The 25,738-nt window shown below is 42.5% G+C and overlaps 1 protein-coding gene across 5 annotated transcripts in view; it reads right to left on the reverse strand.

Annotated features, from left to right (window-relative positions):
- Window positions 1-25,738, reverse strand: part of CACNA2D2 (calcium voltage-gated channel auxiliary subunit alpha2delta 2) — a 520,700-nt gene that overhangs the window by 174,778 nt on the left and 320,184 nt on the right. For all 5 annotated transcript variants that reach the window (XR_014561165.1, XM_083726521.1, XM_083726520.1 and 2 more), the window contains one exon: window positions 14,150-14,194. Coding sequence is in view for 4 of the 5 variants with exons in the window: in XM_083726521.1 (XP_083582647.1) it covers window positions 14,150-14,194 (45 nt within the window). In the remaining variant the exon portion in view is untranslated. The remainder of the gene's footprint in view (window positions 1-14,149; window positions 14,195-25,738) is intronic.

A 25,738-nucleotide genomic window follows, 5' to 3' on the forward strand; every position in this document is an offset into this window, starting at 1 on the left:
TTTCCCCTCCAATTTTGGAGGGGAAAAAGTGCGTCCTATAGGGCGAAAAATACGTTAGTTACGCATACAAGCTGAAGGAAAACACTGGTGGAGCTCAGCTGAAGCACTGAGAATCTTGGTTTCCAAATGGAATCGTGGTACTTCAAGGGAAGGGGAAACAGCCACTCAAATTTCCAATTGATCTAAGACAGTTTATGCTCTCCTCCACAGTGACTTTTTTGGACTATCTCTCCAACACGATGTAACAGTACAACTCCGGAAGCCCTGCACTGTATCATTTCTCACCTTCTAGAGCAGCCTTTACTGCACGGACTCTGCAGATGTTGCTGGACTACAGTTCCTAGCATCCCTTGCAGGCTGGGGCTAATGGGAGTTGGAGTCCAACAATAATTTTCTCTTAAAAAATAAATAGAGGGAATGGTGATAGTCTGATAGCCCCTCTCCCTGAAATGTATATATGTTGATATATGAGATTTATAAGGGTGATATTTGGCAATGCAATTTTATGTTTCTGAATCTCAGTATTTTTTTTTTAAAAAAATGCTGTTCCAATGTCTTTGCAACCAAGAATACTTCTTCTCGAAAGCCATGAGGTTTAAAATGTAACCACAATACCCATCTGAATTACTAAACACACACATGTGCGTGCGTGTGCGCGCGCGCGCACACACACACACAGAATTCTACCAAGCCTAATTAGGCTGCTGGCAGTACAGTTGTAAGATGTTTGACAGCAGCATCACTGAAAAGTTGTATTTCTCTGATGCTTTGCAAACTACCTGGTCTTTGTCATGTATAGATTTCTACTAAGTGATGAGCATCCTCTTCACTAATGAATTAGTCCTGATCCTAAAAGCGTTCTAATTTGTCTTGACGCTGCCTTTGATTTTGACATCAGAACAGGCTTTACAGAAATCACCTGTCTCTTCTATCACAACTGTATTGCCATGGGAATCCCCACAGAGAGGCACTGATGTTATTATAAGAATTAATTTAAGCTAGTAACGAGGAACTGAATTCCAAGTGAGAAACGAAACAAGGCTGAAATTTGCCATGTGTAAATTGAAGATTGCTCAGAGAGCTCAGTCACACGTTACACAGCAAGAGCAAGTGGACAAAGATACGTTTTTCTCGTTCTCTCATTATATCTTTTTAGAAGCCCCCCCCCCCCCATATGTGGAATGCTCTCCCTAGAGAGTCTTGCCTGGTACCCACTTTAATGTCTTTTCACTATCAGTCAAAAGACTTCTTTCCTCCTCAGGCTTTTAAACATTTTTAAACATCTCTTAATATCCTTTAATATCATTGATATTATAATTTTCCACCTCTGCAAAATAATGACAGTTTGGCTGGTTGTGTTTTTTTTTAAATAGCTTTTGTAGCTTAACTGAACTTTATTGGATTCATTGCTGGGTTTTTAATTTGCGTCACTGTTGGATTTTACAGCTGGATTTAATCTGTTTCTGGGTTAGTTCTACGGATTTATGGTTTTATTAAGTTGTATTTTGTTGCTTTTATTATGTATGCAGCCAAGAGAATATATTTTGCTAGGGGAATCAGAAATGGAATAAAATAAGACTACCCTATAAAAATGACTGGTGGTAGATTCAGGAGGTCAAATGAAAGGAAGTACTTATTTCCACAATGCATAATTAACAGGGATTTCCTTTGCTGCAAGTGTTAAAGGCTGTTAGCTTAGCTGTAAGAGCAAAACCCTATTGCTGTTGCTGCCCATGATGCAAGAATTGGGTGCCAGGAGGACTGAATGCCTGGCTGTGTGACTGCATGCATGCCTACACAGAAGAAAGGTCTTTAAGCAGAGGCTTGACAACCATATGTCAGGAGTGCTCTGATGGTGTTTCCTGCTTGGCAGGGGGTTGGACTCGATGGCCCTTGTGGTCTCTTCCAACTCTATGATTCTATGAAAGCCCAACTGAGCCCAGTGGCGCTTACTTTCAGGAACGTGTGTACCAGTTTGCAGTCTGCCAAGGATTTGGGTCTTCATTTTGGGGTCTCTTCACCTCTCCCTTACTATACCTCCTTGCCTCTGTGTTCCTTGGCATATGCAAGCAATTTTAAGGCAGGGCGGAGGGGTGTTTGTTTGTTTATATAATATCTAATTTGTCACATTTGTTGTTTTTGAGTTATACAAGATGATAAATTGATACAGAAAAACAGGTGTCGGTGGGCGAGAGTTAATGTGTGCATAAACACATGGGGTGGGTGGGTAGGGAGGTGATTGGTCCATGCACTCTTATATGGTGAGCCCTGATCAACCTGTAGTAAGAAAGCTGATGAAATGCTAAGGCTCATGCTGGTTTAGGCACATGAAATCAACTTGTGTCTAGCCCATCAACTTGCTATGCTATTCATGTATGCAGGGCAACTGATTATGTGCTGATGTACACTTCACTAACACTGAACAGGCCTACATGGCCATGCTGTTTGCAATTCTAATAGCAACGTTTGTGGCCTGTATTGTCCTAATTACAGCCATCGAGTCTGAAATCACAGTTCCTAATCAGTGGCGTTGCAGCCCATTTCTCCGCTTGAAGTGAAACGGGAAGTGCCACCTTGCCCTGCCACTGCTGCCACTGCAGTTCCTCCACTCACCCTGCCGCTTCTGTCGCAAGTGGAGCACCAGCACTGGCGCTGGTGCCAATTTTGGGCAAGACCTTGCCCGACTTTGGTGGGAATCTTGCTTGTTCTGCAAGATCTCATGTGAGTTTGGCTGATCGCAGTGCCACTTCTGCAGAGCTGCCACCTTGGAGGCTTCTGTCACCTGAGGCAGCCGCCTCAACCTGCCTCATGGCTGAGCCAGCTCTGTGCCTAAGGGCTGAAGAGTGCTCTAGTTCACCTCCATGGCGTATTAAATCAGAGAAAATGGTGCCTCCTTAAGCATCAGCACTGAAGACAACTGGTTGAGGGTTATGTTAGCAGAAACAAACTCTGTGGAATGCCTCCCTTCCATTTCCTCCAACACAGTCTTCTTCAACCTAGTGCCATCCAGATGTTTTGGACGGCAACTCCTATAAACTGTGCTGGCTGGGATCGTGGGAGCTGAAATCCAAAACATCTGGAGGGCACCAGGCTGGAGAAGGCTGCACCTAGTTTCAGAAGTGTGTACTGCACTGGAATTTCAGGTAGTTGCAACAATATGCAGAAACAAATGAACAAGAGCCTGCTATTAGACTGCCACATCTCTGCTTTTATAGTTGCACTGGTTATAAATAACAATCAGTCTCTTTCGCTTGTTTGCTTCTCTTTTTTTAAGGGGAAAAACACACACTTTGCCAAAGGTACTGTTTAGAGATCTTTCTAGACCATTTATTTTTAAATTACCAGCCAGAGGAGAGGAGGGGAAAAAAAGGGGGGGGAATCTCAGACCGATTGCTTATCAGAATGAAATCCAAATGTCACATTAGTTGAGAAAGTTGGGAGATTAAATTTTCCAATGCCCTTCATCTGCTGTTGACATTTTGGGAGCTTTGCTCCCCCCTCCCTCCCTCTAGCGCCTGCTTTTCAGCCTTAATATCTTAAACACACACACACACACACAGAGAGAAAACCCAAACAAACCCTGCACAAGAGAGATGGCTCTGCAGACTTGAATGTTAGAAAGCTTCTTAGAAGTGGTCTTTTTCGGTAGGCTTTAGTTTTGACCTGAGGATTGCATCTGGCTCTGTGACTGCACATGCAAGGTACTTGTAAGCTTTGTGGGATAAGATTTTGACTGGAAACCTTGCTTTTTTAAAAAAAAAAAGTCATTAATTTAAGCAGGTCCACTGTTATTATCATTTAATGAATGTTTGCTGGCTTATGGCCTGCGGTTCTTTGCTTTCAGCATGTTTTCCTCCATCTGTTGAAGAGCCACAGTATTATTAAACACAACACTACGAAAACCATCTTCAGCCTATACCTCATCAGATTTTTATTTTAATCAGGTTGGTTTACAGTAAGAAGAATTTAAGAAGAAAAGCAACAAGTGGGGTTTGTTTTGTTTTGGCCTCCCTGTTTCAGGTGATGGAGTCAGTCAGTCAGTCAGTCAGTCAGTCAGTCAGTCAGTCAGTCAGTCAAGCTTTCCCTTCTACCGTAAAGGGCAGGAAATAATTTTGCAAAGGAACACTGACATTCTAATACCATTTTGTGATTCCAAGCAGTAGCTTGATTAAAAACAACAACAATAAAGGAAAAAAGCCTCACCCACGATCAATCTCACAACAAAATCAGCATTGCTAGCGGTATCAGGCTGCCAAAGGGTAATAACACTTTATCACATCTATTGCAAATTCCATGCAATAATGGTATGCTATTTTAGAATTAACTCCTGCCATGCCAGATCCCAACAGCCTTAATTTTGTGGAAGCAGATTTCTGTTGTCCTTTTTTTGCTTCAAAACTACAATGACACTTGATTTCCAGTGCCTCTGTGTATTTGACCCTGGACAGCACCAGGGGTGCTGCCACCACATTCCCACATTGGCAAACACAGTTGAGGAAGAAAAAATATATATCTGCTGCTGGGTATTACAAATGCATATCCCTCACCCTCAGAATTTGTTATCTGCATAAGATTATGGATTTCCCCACCTTCTTTTGTGTCCTCCACAACCACCCACCCATGTGCAAAATAGTAGTAATAATAGTAAGAATAAAAAAATCCAATTGGAACTTTCAGCACAGTGTTACTATCAACACACTTGCCTTCTCTGGATAACTCTCCTATAATTAGCTAATTATTCATGGATTTGCAGAGACTGGGAGAGAGCGCTTGGCAAGTGATGGCTGCTTTTGTTTAGAGTCCTGTCAAATCCACCACTGAGCATGCAGCCATTTCTCTCAATCCTCTCCCATGCCTGGAATGCAGTGAGATGCAGATGAACACTTCAGCATGCTCTCCCCAAGTTGTCAGTTATTAACAGTTTCTGAGAATGGCCCATATCCTGTTAATGCAAATCTACCTACAGCTCCATGCCAATCATTCTGTTCCATCATATCTGAACATACCACCCTCCTGGAGCATCATGTACCATACCAACCTGGAGGCTGCAGCAAAAAGGGGGAAGCAGCATGAATGATGGTGCCTATCAGAAACATTTGGCTCCCTTATTAAAAGTGCAGTGACTTTTAATCAGGTACAATTCAAAGTGCTGGTGTTAACTGAAAAGCCTTTCAGGGTCTGGGACCAGGACATTTGAAGGATCACCTTTTCTCTTATGAGCCACACCACCAGTGAATATCTTCATCAGCAGTCCTCTAATGTGTCCCTGTGGTCTCCAGATGTTGCACTAAAACTCACATTATCCCTTACTATTTGCCACACTAGGGGTGATGAGAGCTGGGTTTCCAACAACATCTGGAGGGCCATAGGGTCTCCAGCCTTGAGTTATCTGGTCGTAAGTATGGTTTAAAGATAAATAACCATAAGAAGGGAGTGCATCGGCTTTTAAGGTTCCCACCAAGAGTGAGCACCTGGATAGTAGACTCGAGAAAGCATGCAGATCTTGATCACAGTCTTCCACAGTGTGTCGAAATGCAATGCATGTCTGTTTAAATCATTGCAGTTCTTTTTACGTTTGCATTTATACCTATACATTAACATACACAAACCTGTATCCTCGTTTGTCCTCTTTTTTGGTGATGAAAAAAGGGCCACTCTGTGTGCAGTTGTTTTTGAAGTACAAAACTGATGCCGTTGAAATCAAAACGAGGTCCTGTTTCTCAGCATGGCCAGTTATCTGCAAAGCCTTCCCCCCTCCCTCCAAGAATAGAACTCAGGTAATAACTCTTAGTGGGAAATGGTGCTTGAGAGAATAAGCTTCTTGTGCTATTGTGGACATTTTTACCGCATCAGAAATTCACCAAAAAGAGAGTGGAGGCATGCTGGTGTTGTCTGAAATAACCACAACCGCCCAGTCTTCATCTCAATTTGGCTTCACTTTAAACAACAACAACAACAACAACCGATACACTAGGATAGAATTGGAAGCAAGAAAGGGACAGTCATGGGAATTTGCTTACTGAAGCAGGCTGCTTCAAGCCACTTCATGGCAAAGCTGGCCCTGTACTGATCTTCATTTTTCTTTCCAAAATAGTGCCTTGATCTCCATTAACAGATCTGGGATTGTTTATGTCCCCTGAGTGTGTGAGAAGACTAGCTGTGACTCACAGGGTTCCCAAACGTATGAAGCATTATTTATATCCTGCCTGGCATGTTGTTCTATCTGTGTTTGATATGCCATTAAGCAGAGTGGCGGAAATATTATGATTTATGGGTAAAGTGCTTTTTTATATATTTCCTGCTGGCCTGGTATAAATATCTGATATTTATAATAATTACACCGACAGCATCAATTCATGATTCTAAGGAGACCGTCTGGCTGCCATGAAATTGATCACATTTATGAACTCCATTTTCAGGCAAGCATTGACAGCTCCAGTGCCTCCCATTCTCTGGAGTCCTCAGCAGTGCAGTTCACAAACTCCTGCTGATTGTATGGAAACCCATCCATTTGCATTGCTTAACACACCCATTGATGTGGCCGCCTCCAATGCATCAATCACTTTCCTTGTGACTTGAATTTCAACTTCCTTTATAAGAAATGAAAACAGGAGTGGGGTGGGGGTGAGGGTGAGGGGAAGCTATATAGTAACATCCATTTGCTCAACTTTCCAGCAATTCCTCTTGTCCCATGCCCTTAGCAATGGTAATATGTGAAAAGTTATTTTATTTGTACCCACTGGCGGAGGAACGGGTGTGCAGAGGGACCGGACATCCCCCAGCACCACTATTCTGGTAGGGTGCCATTGCTGCACCCCCCGGACATGCGCTGTGCACCCACTGCATGCCGGGCGCCACGCCCCCACAAGTGGCACATCACGCCCCCAAAACACTCCCAACGCCCCTGCGGGCAGCATACCACGCCCCCACCTGCTCTCCGCCCCTGGTAGCGGAGGATGCAGCTTTGCCACTGTTTGTACCATACCTGGACTGCCCAATCCTAAACATGTTTAGTGGTATTGACTTCCAGGCAAACACGCGGGTGGCGCTGTGGTGTATACCACTGAGCCTTGGGCTTGCCGATCAAAAGGTTGGTGGTTCGAATCCCCTTGATGGGGTGAGCTCCCTTTGCTCGGTCCCTTCTCCTGCCAACCTAGCAGTTCAAAAGCACATCAAAGTACAAGTAGATAAATAGGTACTGCTCTTGCGGGAAGGTAAACGGTGTTTCTGTGTGCTGCTCTGGTGTTGGTGGTCCATTGTGCCAGAAGCGGCTTAGTCATGCTGGCCACATGACCCAGAAAAACTGTCTGCAGAGCGGACAAACACCAGCTCCCTCGGCCTGTAAAGTGAGATGATCACTGCAACCTCGTTTGCGACTGGACGTCAGGGGTCCCTTTACCTTCACCTTTAAATATGCTTAGGATTGCAGCAGCCTTTAGGAAACTACATGACATGTACTTCCATGATTCTTTTCAAGTTGAGGCTAAGGCTGCAGCCTGAATACTGCTGTGGAAGAAGAGGGGCTCTTAAAACTCTTCCCCCAATGTTGTTTTCCCACCCTACCCCAAGCTGCTGTTATTCTTGCGCGCGGGGTTGGTGGGTGGGTGGCCTTTCTCCCTATGGGGATGATTTTCAGCAGAAAAAGCAATGCAATGGAGAAGCGTTTAGAAGCCCCCTTTTCTCTTTTGCACCAGTCCTCCATTTCTGATTTCAGCTTCAGCATCTGATTTGTCTAAAAGACAAAAGCCTATAAAAAGTATTACGTGACATGTCAGATTCCCCCCCCCCCCCGCTATGATGCTGATGATGATAGCAAAGAACAGCCAGCCAGTTAAGAAGGAGAAAGAAATCCAGATTATACGGATCCTATTTGATTGCAGAGATCAATCTGACTTCAGCAAGGTCCCTCTTCCCTAGGAGGGAATTTTTCTCCATAGTCTCAAACAGCAAGGAAAATAGATAGAGAAACGTCTTTGGATGCAGTGGAATTAAAGAGGCCTCTAGCCATTACTTTCAACTTCAGCAGCTTGTGCATGAAGGGTCAAGCTTTCAGGCTTTTGCCTGCAATTTCTCACATCAGTTGGCCATTTGTACCAGCACAGTGAGGCCACCAAAAATGACAGAAAAATGAATCAAATACAAACACACTCATATGGAACCGGGCTATTCTGTGATTTAAAGGATCAGACCCTTTGGAATGGCAGATACAAAGGTTCCCCTCATTTATACCATAGAGCACATTGTTTTAGCACACACACACACACATGCATCCTGTATCAACCCAGAAAAAAGCCTACCTGTTATTTTTTTAATTAAAAAAATACTAGGAAATTAATAATTTATCAGTCACCAGAGTCAGGTACAGAAAATGAAAGCTATTGCATTTGGTGCGGTAGAAATCCACAAAGTTCTAGTGACAGCAGCAGAATGTTGGCAACGTAATAGAGCTGGGGATCTGGCTGGAGAATTTTGGCCTCCTCTATGATTTAAACATTGTCTTCCAACCATAAACATAATAATAAGACTTGCAAAAATAACTGTAATTTTCTCCCGTTTTGCTAGTGGCATCCTATAGCGATTGTTAGTTAATTTAAACACTTCTTTGTGAATAAACATTGAAACCCTCTCCTGCTGGAAGAATGAGTAAAGAGGAATTTTAAACTCTGCTCTCCTCTCCCTTTTCTTTCTTTTTACAAATATTGTATATCTCGAGCTCCCATTTACACACAATCTGGCATCCCCATTACCTTTTAAAATTAAATTATTATTTTTTAGAGGTCCACAATCAGAATTACATTGGGACGAACTAAAGGTGCAGTGAATAGGAACCTCATTTCTATTTCTTTCTGCATTTATATCTGGCATAAGCTTCTTGAATAAAGTCACAGTTTTACTGAATAGGCTTTGTCTGTCTGAACTAACTTCATTTGAGGGAGATCATGCTCAATTTAAATTTTAAAATGAATGTTAACAAAAATGGAGGATCTGTGGTTTCTTTCTATTTAGTTCCACTGCAGACAATTCGGTATCTTTTTAATTTCCATCATCACTTTCACCATCATCTTTTCTTTATTTGTTGGAAGAAAATTAGCTGGAATATTGCTGAGTGTGAAGCAATAGGCTTAGGCAGAGAACGCTACATGTGTTTTCAATAGGCGAAGGACCATCATTTTACAAAAACCAACAAAAACCTATGTGAATCTGTAATAATATCAGACACCACCATCAACAAGCATAAAATATACTGCTCTGAGATATTAATAGTCCTGGAAACTGATTTCCTATCCCCTTTCCACCTTCTTACAGTTTCAGAGTTCACAGGTTGTCTGAAGGTTGATTAATTTTTAAACATTGAGAGATTTCATGCTCTAGTATTCATGAGAGCTAAGCAGGAAAAAAAGAAACCTGGACGTGAAAGTTGATAGACACCATAGGTCTGCCAGTGATGGTTCCCTAACTACCAAGTCAGTCTCCTTTTCTTAAGCCTCCTGTCTTAATTCTGCATTGTCTGCTGGAGTAGAGATGTTAGGTTCATGAGGTTGGGGCTAGGGCTGGTTTTCAACATGACAATACATCACCAGCTAAACATTGCAATATATTGATATATCTCAATGTTTGCAATAAGGATGGAGCTATGTAGAGGCATTGGCTGGCTTCACAGTTTTTTCTGCATTGTGATTTTTGCCAGTGCCTGCTCATGTAATTTGCTGCCCCCCACAGGAGGCAGGGGAGAGCTGAGCCAGCAGCGCTAACAGGGGCTTCAGGAATCGAGAGAAACATTGGCTGGCTTCCCACATTGTGATTTTTACATAACACCCACACCCACACACCATGATTTGCAATATATTGCCGGGTTAAAATTTATGAAACTGATATATCTAGATTTGGATGATATATAAGGTTCCAGGGCAGGTTACAACAATTACAATGAAATATATCCCAGCCCTAGTTGGGGGCTTCTAATCTATATGATCTTGTATTCTATACCTTCAACACAAAGCTTCCTGAATAAAAATAATGTTCATGTTGCAGCTTCCTCATGCAATATAACCCTACCAGCATTGTACTGATCCAGCATTCTCAGCACTATCTAACGTGGATGTGAGGTCTTCTGCTTGCTGTGAGGATGGAATTTTGTGGCAGCCTCAAAAGCAGGTAGCAGTGAGCCGATCACTGCTATTACTATCAGCGAGGTTAGTTAACTGCTGAGGAGTTATGAAGTGTGCTGGTGCATCATACCCTCCAACATTTCTCCAATGGAAATAAGGATGTCCTTCCTATTTACTTACTTACTTACTTACTTACTTACTTACTTACCCACCCTGCCCATCTGTCTGGGTTGCCCCAGCCATTCTGGGCATCTTCCAACACATATAAAAACATAATAGAACATTAAGCATTAAAAAACTACCCTATACAGGGCTGCCTTCATATGGCTTGGGGGGTGGGTCACATAACTCCATACCCTCCAACATTTCTCCAATGAAAATAGGGACATCCTAAGGAAGTTGAGCTAAATGATGTGCGTGCTCCTGGTTGACCTCAACAATCCATCTATTATTAAACTAATCACCTGTACACTATGTGTCTGTAGGAAATCTTACATTTCTGCTCTTTACAGCACCATAAATGCTCAAAAGCAAAGGAACAGGCATGCCAGAGTTAAAGATTTACCACCTTGTGCTCAGAAGTATGAATGATTATACACATATCTGAATGTGATAGGGAAATGCTCTTGGTTGGGCCTGTGGTCTTTCTCCATATTTTGGCTTATTATTATCAATTAATTACCTGCCCTTCACCCTAAGGTTCCAGGGCAGGTTACAACAAATACAATGAAATATGAAATACAGTTTTAAACAACTGAAAATTACAAAAATAAGGTGGGTCCTAAAAATATACATCTCAAGTGCCAAAAACCATAGCCTCAGATATTGGGTTACTTTGATGTAGAACAGATTGTTCTCTCTCATATTCTGTTTGCTGCCCATTTGGGTTTTAGCTGGCCACTGTTCATATAATTAGGTTTGAAAAGGGTATTAGAAATGGCTCTTCAGGCACTTACTGCCAAGAGCTGGTATCTACTCCATTCCAACAGGTACTGACTTATCTAGTACAGTGGTGGTCCTGTGTTACTACTTTTTAAAGGCTATGTAACATCAACTACACCGGACCCCTCAGTCTTTGATTTACAATGCTATGAAGTTTAAGGAGAACAGCTTTGTCAAAAGCAGGCACCAAAGGCTTTGTGTCCTCTCAGCAAGCTGAGGCAGCTTAATATTTGTGCTTCCTTTTCTTGGCCACAGGAGAGGGCCCAAGGGCACACCTTGCTTCAGTATTTAGGCCACCCAGGAAGACTCCAAAGCACTCCAGAAAGCTCTATAAAATGCAGCCATTTCTGGGATGAGTTAAGCCCAGTGGCCAATGCCTGGGAGTTGTTTTGAACAGAGCTCTATTCACATTGCACACAGTCACTAGCAAAGGCCTATTTCCTTGGGGAACTGAAGCTCTTTGGTTTGTACTTAACATGCTGATTGCCAGAATTACAGGATGGCTGTGCCAGGAGGAGGGTAGAGAATTAGATTCTGTCTCTAATTAGATGTTTGCTCTTCATTTGAATTTCAGATGCCAGCTTTAATTTTAGAAACTTTCCCAGGAAGCATAGTGACTTTCTCTAGCAAAAGTGCACCTGGCTCCTTCAGGCTTTGTCTGATGGGCTGTCACAAAATAAGCGCAGAGTGGAGCCAACCACTGTCACTCCTTCTCTAGGTCCAACCTAGCAGGGGCAGACCTACTGCCTGTCAGATTTCTGGAAGTATCATTCAGGTAAAGGAAATCTTCCTATGTATATCTACTTAGACGGAAGCACCACTGACTTCAGGGAACTTAGGTAAAGGTAAAGGGACCCCTGACCATTAGGTCCAGTCGTGGCCGACTCTGGGGTTGCGGCGCTCATCTCACTTTGGTGGCCGAGGGAGCTTCTGGGTCATGTGGTCAGCATGACTAAGCTGCTTCTGGGGAACCAGAGCAGTGCACAGAAATGCCGTTTACCTTCCTGCCGGAGCAGTACCTATTTATCTACTTGCACTTTGACATGCTTTCGAACTGCTAGGTTGGCAGGAGCAGGGACTGAGCAATGGGAGCTCACCCCGTTGCGGGGATTCGAACTGCCAACCTTCTGATCGGCAAGCCCTAGGCTCTGTGGTTTAACCCACAGCGCCACCCGTGTCCCTTGTTGTCAGGGAACTTACTCCCAGTTAAACTCACAGAAGATCACAATGGTGGACAGGTATGCTTTCAAACATGATTGCAGTGGATCTCTTTGGCCTTGCTTTTCTGAGCCAACATATGACCTGCTCCATGCTATGTGAAAGGGTCTGACAAACAGAGATATCTCTTCTGGAAAGAAAATATTCCTTTCAGAATAATCAGTCAAGAGAGGGAATATGCATCAGTCATATGTTTCATTATGTTTGATTGGCAATGTAGTCATCATTTCATGAGATCAAATGTAATCTCGTAGACTCTACAGTTTAGAGTTTCAAGCAGCATTCAAAGAGACCCCCCCCCAGCATTCAGTTGGCAAGGGGGTGGGTTTTCTCAAGTTCCACAATTCACTCTGAAATAGGGATTTGAAAGGAAAAGCACACATTTTCATCAGAAGTCTCATGTATTTGGATGAAAGTGTTGTTTCTTACTTTAAGAGCTCCTGTGTGATTTCAGTGTTTGCTGCAAGGTCCTATTGTCATTATATGTTTGCAATAAAACGGCATGTTACACACAAATATAAGCTACACGGATATAAGATGGGGGACATGTGGCTTGCCAGTAGTACATGTGAAAATGATCTAGAGGTCTTAGTAGACTATAAGCTTAACATGAGTTAACAGTGTAATGCAGCAGCAAAAAAAAGCTAATGTTATTCTAGGCTGCATCAACAGAAGTATAGTGTCCAGGTCAAGGGAAGTCATAGTACTGCTTTATTCTGCCTTGGTCAGACCACACCTGGAATACTGTGTCCAGTTCTGGGCACCACAATTTAAGAATGATGTTGACAAGCTGGAATGTGTTCAGAGGAAGGCAAACAAGATGATTAAGAGTCTGGAAACCAAGTCTTATGCTGAATGGTTGAAGGATCTGGGTATGTTTAGCCTGGATAAGAGGAGACTGAGAGGAGATGTGATAGCCATCTTCATATATCTAAAGGGCTGTCACATTGTTTCCTCCTGCTCTGGAGGGTATGACTCAAAACAATGGCTTCAAGTCACAAGAAAGGAGATTCCAACTAAACATCAGGAATAACTTTCTGACAGTAAGAGCTGTTCAGCAGTGGAACAGAGTCCCTTGAAAGGTGGTGGACTCCCCTTCCTTGGAGGTTTTTAAGCAGAGGTTGGATGACCACCTGTCATCAATGCTTTAGCTGAGATTCCTGCATTGCAGGGAGTTGGACCAGATGACCTTTGGGGTCAAACTATACAGTTTTATGATTCTATGAAAAGAGGTGGGAAGATCTGAAATCTTTATTTTGCTTCAATACCCAGAGCAGAATTACACTGCCCATCTCTGCAGATGTCTCTGCAGATTTTACTGTGGTATTCCATGCCTATATTTGACTGAAACATGTTCCCTTACATGTGTTATTGTATTTTTCACAAGGCTTCATGGGAATGTGTCTAAGATGAACACAATTTAAAGAGAAAAAAAGGAGTTTAAAATAGTCAAATAATGCTGCCAAATCTTTTATGAAACGAAGCAAACACAAAAATGTATGCCTGCTGTGATCCCTCCCCCAATTCAGTTCCCAAAATCAATAAAAACAACTTTATCCCACTTTCTATTCTCTAAGTGCCTCCTTGCTGGAAAATATTTGTCATAAGTAAAAGGAGTTCTGAATTCTCCTGAATTTAACCATTATTGCTTCTTTCTATTACCACCCAATGAGGAAATATTAGAACTTGCAATTCTATAACAAAACCCCATTTTGTTCACTGCCTTAAGTGTAGATCCTGTGCTTTGGAGCCAGTCAAATTACTCTGAGCTCTAAACAAAGGTGGCAAAGTAGACAGTGGAATTCTAACTTGAAGGAAATAACATGTGAAACTCATTCAGTGCATAAAATATAAGTGAAGGACAACTGGAAGACACTTACATATTCTGTGTCAGCCTTGGAGTCATAGTATTCAATATCCTCCTCCTACAGGATAAAAGGGAAAAGGTGTAATTAGTACAGTACACAGTCCCAGGCCACAGGAAAGAGGTTTTTCAATGTCATCAGTAGGCTTGCCAGCATTTCATTTTAACAAGACTGTGACTTGTCTGGGGGCTGGGATTTCTGGTGAGTTCTAGCATGTTAAAGGCAAAGTTCATTGCAAAATGTTTTGGGGCACTTATGATGTTGGTATGGGGAGGCACACTGGGCTAACTCTGTGCTTGGATTCCACTGAAGGGTTAAAGAACCATGATGGGAGAGCAGCCCCCACAGGGGCCACTGCAAGTTGGCCACATTCTCTGTCTTTGGGTGTCCTGTTTACCTTGGCTCAAAAGAGCTTGCAGAGAATATCTGAAGGTATCTGAAGAAGTGTGCATGCACACAAAAGCTTATACCAAGAACAAACTTAGTTGGTCTCTAAGGTGCTATTGGACAATTTTTATTTATTTTTATATATTTCAACTGCGTCAAACCAACATGGCTACCTACCTGAATCTTGCCGAGAATGTTTGGGTATTATTATTATTATTATTATTATCAACCCAAACACGCAGACAAATGCTAAGGCTGGCATACAGAAAGGATTCCTGGGAACTAAGGGATGGCATGACCTGATTCCCCCCCCCCCATGGCAGAAGTAACTCCTTATTTTAAAAATTGTTGTTGTTTAGTCATCTACAGGTATTTTAAAAATACTTACTTTAAAAATAAATTATTTTCTGAGTTTGAACCACATTGATGTCAATGATATCAATAACTCTTTTTCCTTTTCTCCTTTAGACTAGGGCATTTTTACTGGGGTGAAATGCAGTAGCACTGCAAGGGTTGCCAGCACCTGGGGCCATGCAGAGGGGTGGGTGGGAGTAAGGGCACACACATTCAACTGCCTAGCGGCATCCACATCACGGAGGAGATTGCAGTCACAGAGATAAGGAAAGAAGGGTTGTTCTGCTGTCTAGAGAGGTCACTTCCTGGTTTGCACGGGGAAGCCGTTTTCAACAGAGCCCAGTGATGGAAACACACAGCTGTATTGAGGCAGCACTGGCTGTTGAAAATTTGCACCCCCTATCAATTTTGCACCTGGGGCAGCCACTCCTGCCGCCCCCCACTATGCCACTGGTGAAATGGATCTATTTCTCTTCCACTCTCACACTTGTTTGCCCATAATTCAATTTTGTTGTCTCCACATTGATCGTCAAAATTATTTTAAAAATACTCTTCATAATTAAGATGCAAATGTATATTCTTCCTCAAAACAGTATTGAAAGCATGCCTTGATATATTTCAATGACAGAAAACTTTATCACAATATTTGGAGAACCACAAAATCCTACTGATAGTGATGTTCCAATCAACACATTAATCTAATTGGATGACATTTTGATTAGGGATCCATGAAGATAGAATTCCTCAAGCACCCCATATTTTTACATTGGGTAGACCATAGAGCCTGTTTCCTGTACCAGAATACAGAAACCACTTACTAGTTGGAAACTTAGTACAGTGTACAATCATTTGATAAGGAAGTTGTCTGTATCATCCTGCCAACTGATCAGCAGAATCCACTTCTCAGTTTCCCTAGACTGAGAAACTCAGTTTCCCTAGACTTCTGATCAGTTGAGAAAGCCAGCAACATTTTCCTTATCACTCATAAGCCAGACAGGGTTGGCTCTCTAAGGTTTCAAACGGGAGTCTTTTTCAGCCCTACCTAGAGATTGAATCATGGACATGTTGTCTGCCCTTAACTTGCTTTGCAAAGAAGAAGCAGGCAAACTTCTTTTTTTAATAAAAATAATATTTTATTAAAGTTTCCAGAATAAAAAAGGAAAGAAAGAAAAAAGAAAAGGATAGAGTTTACAATTAATTTCATTGACATCTTTCCAGGACTTCCCCCCCTCCCCCTCTTATATTCCATTTCCATTAGATTCATTCCACAAATTCTTACCCCAAATTTTAAAACCTTGTTATAATTATAATTAGCCCATTTATTCAAAATTGATTTATCTTATTTAACCATTTCTCTTTATATTTTTATACTTCCCTAAGATCGACCCCAATTCCCTTCCACGAATTCCCCTATTTTTCTCACACAACAAGAGAAAATGAAAAAAAAGAAAATAAAAAACATATAGTTTTACAGCCTTTGGATTCCAAATCTCTCCCCCCCCCCCCTTTCCCGGTTTCGATCCCCAACATCCATCCTTCTGTCTACTGCCAGACTGGAGATCCCACGTCCATGTCTAACCCTCTCTCGAGTCCGCTTTGCCGTCTTTTTGGTAACTTTTAATTTCAGAAAGTCCAATCTCGGAGAAACTCTCAGAAAAGATCATTCTTCTTCCATCCAGACCTCTATATTTAAGAGTATAACTCAAATTCTGTTTCTTGATCCTTTTAAAGTCTGGATGTCCCAAATGTTCTAACTTCGAGTTTAGTCCAGCTCTTATTCCTCAGGTTTCTTTTCCCTGTTCTGCTGCAAAAACCTTCTAATTCAGAAACTTCTGGTTCCTCTACAGAGGCTTTATTTGTTCAGGAACATAAACTTACATCAAGTCCCTTCCTTTCTTCAATAGATAAATCCATCGTCTCCTTTAGTGTGGAAACCTCTGTAGACAAAATAATGCTTCGTTTTTGCAGCTTTCCCAAGAGATAACAAATCCTGCTCAATTTCATAGTAATTTTCCACTTGCTGCCACTGTTGCAATGTCCCAGAACTCCCTCTAGAGGGAATATGGTAACTTAATTTCTTTCCAGATCAGACCCAGAAGACAAATAACTTGTTGCCTTTGTTTTCAATAGTTTATGTCCAAGTTGTAACAAGTTTAGCCAGCAAAGCCATCGTAACAAAGTTCTCTTTTATTTTCCTGCTTTGACAGCTACTTTGACAGCTGTCAAAATTTCTGTGTCTCTTCACCAGTCTCTCCTAACGGATCGCTCCCGGTTCCCGGGGGGTTACATTTTAGTTCTCACCAATCAATCTTCTCCTCCAGCACAATTACTTGTAATTTCCCTTCGTGAAATTAACTTTTTCCGAATAAATAAGTTCATCTCTTGATCTTAATTGTTAAATCCTTGCGTTAAGACCTCTACAACGGGGGGGGGGGGGGACTTCCTTTTTGCACCTCCCCCGCTCGCTCCAAATTCATAAATCAGATTTTTCCTTTTAAGTCTGGTAAATTTACTCACGGGTTATTCTTTTAAGTCCAGATTTTCAATAGAAGAAAGTCGGTGCTCTCCGCCGGATGGCATGCGGCTTCGCTAGGCAGGGGAAGCAGTGGACTCATAGCACCACACCCCCCCGTCACCCGCTCCGCAGCCTTTAAAAAGGCTCCTTCGCGGGTCGGGGGGGCGCAAACGGTGCCCGCCGAGTCACCAAGTCCATGGGCATCACCGCCCATGGTTTTTGAGGGTCCCCGCGTCGTCGGCGCGGCGGGACCCAACCCCTACCCAGCAGGCTCCCTCTGGAGCTCGGAGGGAGTCTGCCATTCGGCGATGGCGCCGACCCGGAAGTTCAGAAGCAGGCAAACTTCAAAGCTATGGGGCTGAAACATGTAGGAAACCACGGAGCCTCTTGGGCTTGCCGATCAGAAGGTTGGCAGTTTGAATCTGCACAATGGGGTGAGCTCCTGTTGCTCTGTCCCAGCTCCTGCCTACCTAGCAGTTCAAAAGCACGCCAGTGCAAGTAGATAAATAGGTACTGCTGTGGTAGGAAGGTAAACAGCATTTTTGGGTGCTCTGGTTTCCATCACAGTGTTCTGTTGCACCAGAAGTGGTTTAGTCATGCTGGCCACATGACCTGGAAAGCTGTCTGTGGACAAATGCCGGCTCCCTCGGCCTGAAAGCGAGATGAGTGCTGCAACCCCATAGTAACCTTTAACTGGACTTAACTGTCCAGGGGTCCTTTTCCTTTACCTTTTACCTCCACCCTTGATAAAATAGGCACCTGCATTCATCCAGTGTTTCATCATGAAACAAACTATGGCATACCTCACTAGAAGGTCACACTAGCTCAGTTACAAGTAATCTAAGAATGGGTACAGGAATCCAAGTGTTAACATTTCCAAATCTGTGCTATTCTATGGAAGGTCACATTGGAGGTTTATAATACTCTCTCTCCTGACTCTGAAGTCTCTGAATCTATGGGAACAAGAAATACATTATCATTTGCTGGAGGGGAATGTGTGCTAATGGTGGAGATCAGAGATGCTAATAACCTCTTCTACTCAAAACCACAAAACAGGCAATGAAAAATTAGAGAGTGATTTCATCATTCCAGTGAAGAACTGCATGTCATTAATTTGCAGTATTTAGAAACTATTTACATAGAAAGGTCTCTTCCAATCCCTCTTCCTCCTGTGCTAGGACATGCAGCAGCTGATAAAATTCATAAAGGGACAGGAAATTCAGAGAGCAGTAATACTGTCAAAATAGAAGTTCACATTCCATCAAAAGGGATAATTAAAGGGCAGTTGGACTCTCCATTCTGCATGCAAAAAATGGGAGTGGGGATGCAGAAGTCATGGCAGTACATTCTCCCCCTGAAGCAAGCTCAACACCACCAGTTCTGCCATTCACCAGAAGAACTTCTTTCTAGGGACCTGAAATTCTGGAATGCTATTCTCAAACAGTATTCTCAATTACTATCACTACTGCGGGTATCTTGCATATGGAATTTGCTATGGAGTCAGGCCAGACCAGGAGGGGTTTCTTGAATTCTTGGAGGACCCTCAAGGCATGCAGAAAAAATGTCTTTTTAAAGAAACAAACCACATGCCCCAAACTGCCTGACTGTGCAGACTAAGAGGCACACTTACTGTATCTGCTGTTGTCACGCTGCTCTGAATATAGGTTAGGCTGAGGGGAAGCAAGCAGTGTGCCACTTGCTTCTCTTCTGCCTGTGAACTAAAAGAGGAGCAGAAGTGGGTTACCCAGATTCCTCCCACCACCCAAAAATAATATTTTAAGCTGCAAAGGGAATTGCCTTTTCTTAGTTTGAAGGGTGAGGGCAGAAGCCCCCTTGAGCCTAGGTGAGGGAGATGATCTCCTCATAGCTGAAAAGACCATGGGGTGAGATAGGCTCTGGAGGTTGTATTGTTTAGAACAAGAGCACAATAAATGGAATGCCCATTGAAGTGGGCATCCAAGCACAGAAATTGCTTATCCACACTGCATTGATTTAAGTGGAACTGCACACTTGGATGTGCATTCACTGAAGGCAATGCAGTGCAGATAGTAAATGCACTCTGATATGTATTCAGTACACACCTGAGTGACACCACTAACATTGGTAATGCTTTGCTTTTGATGGAAACCCTGCTCAGGTGTACATGCAAGTGGATATTCCATAAAAAAGCAGCACACTATTAAGACCATTCATGTTTGAATGTGCATTTAGATGTGCACCTCTGCAAAGACTATGAACATTTTCGTGGAACGACAGTTATTATCCCTGCTGTGGGAAATCATCTTTTCTCAGAAGTGCAGCACAGATGCTTCCTCTACTTGAAGGTGCTTCTCAATTTAGTTTCTGCCCTTTACCCATGCACTTATATCCATGATATCAGTAACAAGAGTTCTACAAATCTGTTGATAGTGAGGGACACAACAATGCAGATGTGAAGACAGCTGGAAGCAGGCAGAAGGAGCTGGGTACATCTTTTTGTTTACTTGGATGCTGTTCTGTTCCAAGAGGATGTATCTGTTAACAGATGGAGTGCTGCAAGGAATGGCCCCATGTGTCCGTATTATTATCAGTCATAGCAGCAGAAGGATCTAAATAACTGTGCATCGATAATGAATGTGTAAAAGACCCCTTTCTGGATGCAACCCACCAAGTCCTAATGCTCAGCAGCTCCCATTAATTTAATGAGGTTTGCTCAGGGAGCCCTAAACAAATCCCATTGAATGAATCAAAACTGAACAGTCGTAGTGTCTGGTGGGCTGAGCTCTGTGTCACTATTAAGGGGGCTATGAGAGAACAGCCCCAAGACGACTGGTTCAGTTCATGAATCAGAGATGTCACGGTTCACAACTCAATCTCTAAACTAAGCTGCTAAGCCACACACTTTCTCACAGCTGACTGAAGTGTTAAACTCTCAAAGGGGTGTTGCTTTAAATGATATGCTAACTAAAAGAATGACACCAGAGGAGGGTGAAACAAATCTACAAACAGCCTAAGATATCTTTAAAATAGTGCGGCCAGTTTGGCAAAGTGAAGCTGTTCAAAGGCAAATTAAAAAATAAGTGAATTGCTATTACAAAGAGGGGTAGCTAACATGTTTATTTGTTAGTTTATTAAACAAGTATGCATATTACTTAATAAAAAAAATCTAAGTGGGGAAAACATATGTTTTACATAAAGCAGAATAAAATTCAAACATATGCAAAAATTGTTCAGTCAACTGAAATACACATGGCTGGTCAGACCTCAGGGAAATAAAAAGGTTGGTGGAAGCATGCAAATATGCTTGATGCTTATAGGTGTTTATTGGCCTGCCGGCTGGCCCTGAAACACTCACATGCCATCAGTGGTTGTGACCAAAGCTGCTGCACGCACACACAAATACCACACTCCCCCTGCCTACACCACACACAGATAGGTGCAGATACCACACATAAAGCACTCTCTCACACAAACACAATGCAGTTACTCTGCCAGCTTCTCTTCAAGGCAGTGGGTGACTTTCCTGATATACCCCTGCCTCCTCTCTTTCTTCTCATGCCTCTCCCTCTTGCCGCAGTTCCTCCCTTCCAACCTGCCCCTGCATGCACTGCTCTACCCCATCTCCACTTCTCCCCTTGGCATTCAACTGAAAACCCTTTGATGACTGCCTTGGTTTTCTTTTCTACAGCCTCCTCCTGTTGCACTGACTGCAGCTGCAGCTTGTCAGTCCCATTGGGTGGGCTAGCAAGAAAACAGCATATCCCGCTCCCATTGTCGCTGGATACTGTCTCTTGCTGCTCTCCTAATGCAGTGTTTTGCCACATGGCCGGAGTGGTTTGGCTGAGTGATTCCCCAGAGTCTGCTCACAGCAATAAAGACATTTCTTTTTAGAGAAGCTTTTCATCACTAAATATGGTGGGATTTGACTCTGGTTTTTGCCTTTCTGCTTAGATCATCAAGGTTTGTTAGTTGTTTCTTATAATATTTTAACTGCTGTTTTATTTTTTAAAATTACACTATAAAGTTTACTAATTTTCTGCTTTGACTGTTCACCTGCACTAAAAATGGATGGTTAAAGGAAATGTAAATCAAGTGGACCATGATCTCCACTTCCTTGAGGAAGGATTTCTAGCCAGAGATAGGTTGTACCTCACAGCACTTGGCATTGTGCACATTCGCCAAGCTTCATGAACTATGCACATTTTTGTTCTTTGCCAGTTGCTTTGGGTTGTCCTGGGCAAGATAAAGCAACTAACAAATGTAATAAATAAAAACAATAATAAATAATTCCTGGTTGATACACATAATCCTCAACAGGACTTGGGGAATGCATATATCTTGACTGGATTTTGTACATTGTCTGGGCAATATGCACATTCTCCGGTGAGTATACATAGCCTCCAATAAACCAGCCCCCCCTCCCCATTACCTTTTCAGAAGTGTGCTATCTACACTCCTTGGGTTGCATCTGGCCCCCTACCTAATCTTATATGGCCATCAACATCCACTCCCAATGATGAGCCAAGCATCAGGAAGAAGGAAGGGGGCTCCAGATCAGGATCATTTCTCCCCCACCCCGCCCGCAGCTCAACCTCCTTTCAGTTGCTCATCAGTCAGTTAAATAGCACAAAGAGAATTGCAGAGAGGGGAAAATTTTAAATCTCCACTCTACTCCCCTGATTCTGATGGAAATGCCATGAAGCTCAGGAAGAAGCTTAATAGAAGCATTTGGTCAATCTTCATGGGAATTGCAGCAGAAGGGAGATCTAACCAGCTGATGAAGGGTTGCACACAGCAGGTAAAAAAGGGCTGGGCAAGAAAGAATGTGAAGTACCTCAACCAGCGGGTACAAAATTCAGATGAGAAATGCCCAAGGTTTGATGGGGATTGTGTATACTACCTACTGAATGCACAAAATTCAGTTGATATAAACATGTATCTCAAAATCTGCTGATTTTGGGAAAATTATGTGTAGATTCTGCATGAGACCTGGTGAATGTGCACAATGGCTGGTTGTTATGCACATTAACCACTTAATTTACATTCCCTTTAACCCCCCCCCCCCAATTCTAGCATGGCATGAAGCATGATTCCTTTATAACTTTACAAAAATATTAGCTGATTTACATTATTGACCACAAGTTTAACTTTTATTGTACACTTAAGACTTAAACTGCAAACTCTCCAACACAGAACTCTGTATTTTGTCAGTATTACCAGTTCTGTCATGCTGAGGAACCTACACAATGAGTTGAGAGAGACTAACTCCTCTTTGGAGTTATCATGGAGACAAAACCTGCTCAGCTAAAGCGATTTCCTCTTCCTTTTCCAGACTGCTAAAACTCAAGCTGACAAAATGCTTCAGCTTAGGGAGATCTGTGCCAATTACTTAGGCAGAGAGCAAGAAAATCATCAATGGGAAGATGTTTGCTAGCTGGATATAAAGGACTAGGCATAAGCTTATATTTAACATTTGGCATGAAAGTCACCCTCCTCAGCAGAGATTACCATGTTTTCAGATGTATGTGCCTCTCATGACAACTTATAAATGCATTCACCAGTTTAGCCTGGCCTAGTTATAGTTTGGAAAGGATATTACTGGTATTTAGATCAAACTGACCCCTTCAACCAATGTGGATAAGGGATACAAAGAATGGAAAAAAGAGGAGGGAAGCACATAAACCCTAAAGAAAGCAGAATACAGAAGCTGATGCTCAAAAGTGGTCAGCTAATATGGTGCCTCCTTGCAGGTTTTGTGCAAGCTGCTTCACTTCTGAGAACAAATTTCTCTTTTTTGCATTATTTCTCTTATGGGAGACAACAGACTTGTTCATCAATGCAGGATGGACTTTATGTGGGTGATGTTAGATTCTTTTTGGAGAGAGGGGAGAGGTGAAAATCAGTGACTTGGGAAACATGGAGACTAGAGGGGGGAAGCAGGCCAGCACCAAAATCCAAGAGTAGCAAAGAAAGAGACTTGATGGGGGACTGCAGAATGATGTCTTCATGAAAGGGCAGGGAGCTCCATTCAGTAGAATGAGGAGGAACCCCAAACACTGCCATGCTGGTTCAATACATTTTGAAGCACTGCATCTAAACACTCTTCTGCCTATAAAACCAGAGAGCCAAATTCAACTAAATCCTTGTGCGAGCAGAACAACATTGGCTTGTGCAATTAGACTTTCCCTCTCTCCTTCCCCCTGCACTGTCCCTAAATTTGCTCTGGAGGATTGGGGGAAACCCCGGAACAAATTTAGGGGCACATAAGTGGAGGAGAGGGAGGGAAGTCCTTTTGTGCAAGTAGAAGCCACTCTACTCACACAAGGATTTACATAGCACTACACTGAATACAACATGGAGTCTAAAATTACCCAACTTACAAGGCTGTCAGTGAGGATGATATGAATCAAGTGATAACGCTGGCTAAACATAGATGCTTAAAATAAGTTTAGAAGCATACCTAGTTTCATTTTAATATGAGTTCTGATAATTACAAGTATGTGTTGAGGAGAAATTCAAGATCTCTAAATGAGGTGAGGCAGAGGGGCCAGACTTGCCTGATTTTGCACCATGCTCTCAATCCCTAATCTCTAAATGAGGGTTTGGTGTAAATGCATAGAAAAAAATTAAGCTGCAAGAGTCAATCTATCCCTACCAATGGAATCATGGGTGGGCAGATCAACCTTGGTTTCAAATCCTCGGGGAAGGGCTGGATTAAAGCGAAAATTCAGTTCAGGAACCCAATTCATCATAGCAGCTCCAGTAATGAGAATCCCTTCCAGTAAACCATGCCTTCAGGGCTCCCTCATATCCCCATTTATATTCCTCATGGCTGTTTCCCTCCCTCTTGTTCCTCACCAAGAGTACCCTCTATCCCAGCCTTTGCCTCTGCTGTGGAAAAGGTCCTGTGCTACCTTCTGGGTAGTGCCTACCCTTTATTCGTTTATGGTGGTTTACAATATAAAATATTTACAAAACCACTGTTGGGTGGGTGTGAGGAGGAGGCAATGCATTGGATAGTAGATGCTGCCATGCTGCACAGACCTGACCCCTCGCACATTAGTGGACCATTGGGCAATGTTCAGTGGACCATTAAGGTTTACTGTTGAATGGGATTCTTCCAAGAACGTTCACCTAGGTGTGCCGTGCTCTGTCCCTTAATGTTCTTAAGCAAGTGTATATACTAAGCACCACTTAACACAGTTAATATGTCTTTACTGTTAAGGGATCCTGAGTATGAACACTTACTTTGTTGATTTTGAGGACTCATTGATGGACTTGGGGGTATTCCAGAAGGGACGGGGGAGAGTAAACAATGTAAAACTTAAGCCAGCCAACCACTAATTTAATGTGCAGAAATATGCCTGGGGGCATTTCAGATGGAATTTTTCTATGCTGTGGTGATCAATGGGTGAGTTCAATCTCACTCAACAAGTGCACGATAATAAGAGCTAACAGAAGATAATTTTAAAGGAATGTATATGAAACTGGGAGAGACAGCACTCTCAAACTGCTTGTGCTGCAGTTAGAGTGAAGAAAAGGTGTCATTGTCAACATGTTTTATTTTCTTGGTTGGACATTTAAATATTAAGAAGGTTCTCCCATTCAAATCACACAATTTCAAAATGGCCTTGATTTTGTGACCCAGTTCTGGGCATTATGTTTTCCCTCACAGCACATTAAAAACCTGCAGTTTTTCAATTTGTTTCCATCTGTGAACCTTTCCATCTGTGGTTCATGGAGAAGGCATGCCAAAGACCCTTTTCACATGGTGCAAACACTTCCTCTCTCCTAATCCTCAGCTTGACTTTAATATTTCTTGGTTGTATGGTACATGATAATCTTTTATTGACTGCCTCTGTGCCTTTGTGATGTGCTAATCCTCCAACAACTGAAAGTTGTGCAATGTTGTCAAGCTGTGAGATCAGATCTAAAGGAACCTGGGTGGAAGGTAACTGCATTGTGCAGAAATGTCTGGAGACTTTGCAACTCATTGCTAAACTCCCCAGCATCTGTATCAGTATAGAATATATATGTTCATACATGCACATTCTGAAACCAAACCTCAGAAATACTTAAATAATTTGCAGCAGGAGAAACTAAGACCTTTAGTTACTGGTATATTGGCTTTTCCTAGAATATTTGACACATAAGATTCTAGGAAACCTTTAGAATTCCGACTGCATCACTTCCTGTAGGCAATTTTTTAAAGAGAGCCAGTGTGGTGTAGTGGTTAAGAGCAGTAGTCTCGTAATCTGGGGAACTGGGTTCGTGTCTCCGCTCCTCCACATGCAGCTGCTGGGTGACCTTGGGCCAGTCACACGTCTGTGAAGTCTCTCAGCCCCACTCACCTCACAGAGTGTTTGTTG

Source organism: Podarcis gaigeae (assembly GCF_964106915.1).
Source record: "Podarcis gaigeae genome assembly, chromosome: 2".
Lineage (NCBI taxonomy): Eukaryota > Metazoa > Chordata > Lepidosauria > Squamata > Lacertidae > Podarcis > Podarcis gaigeae.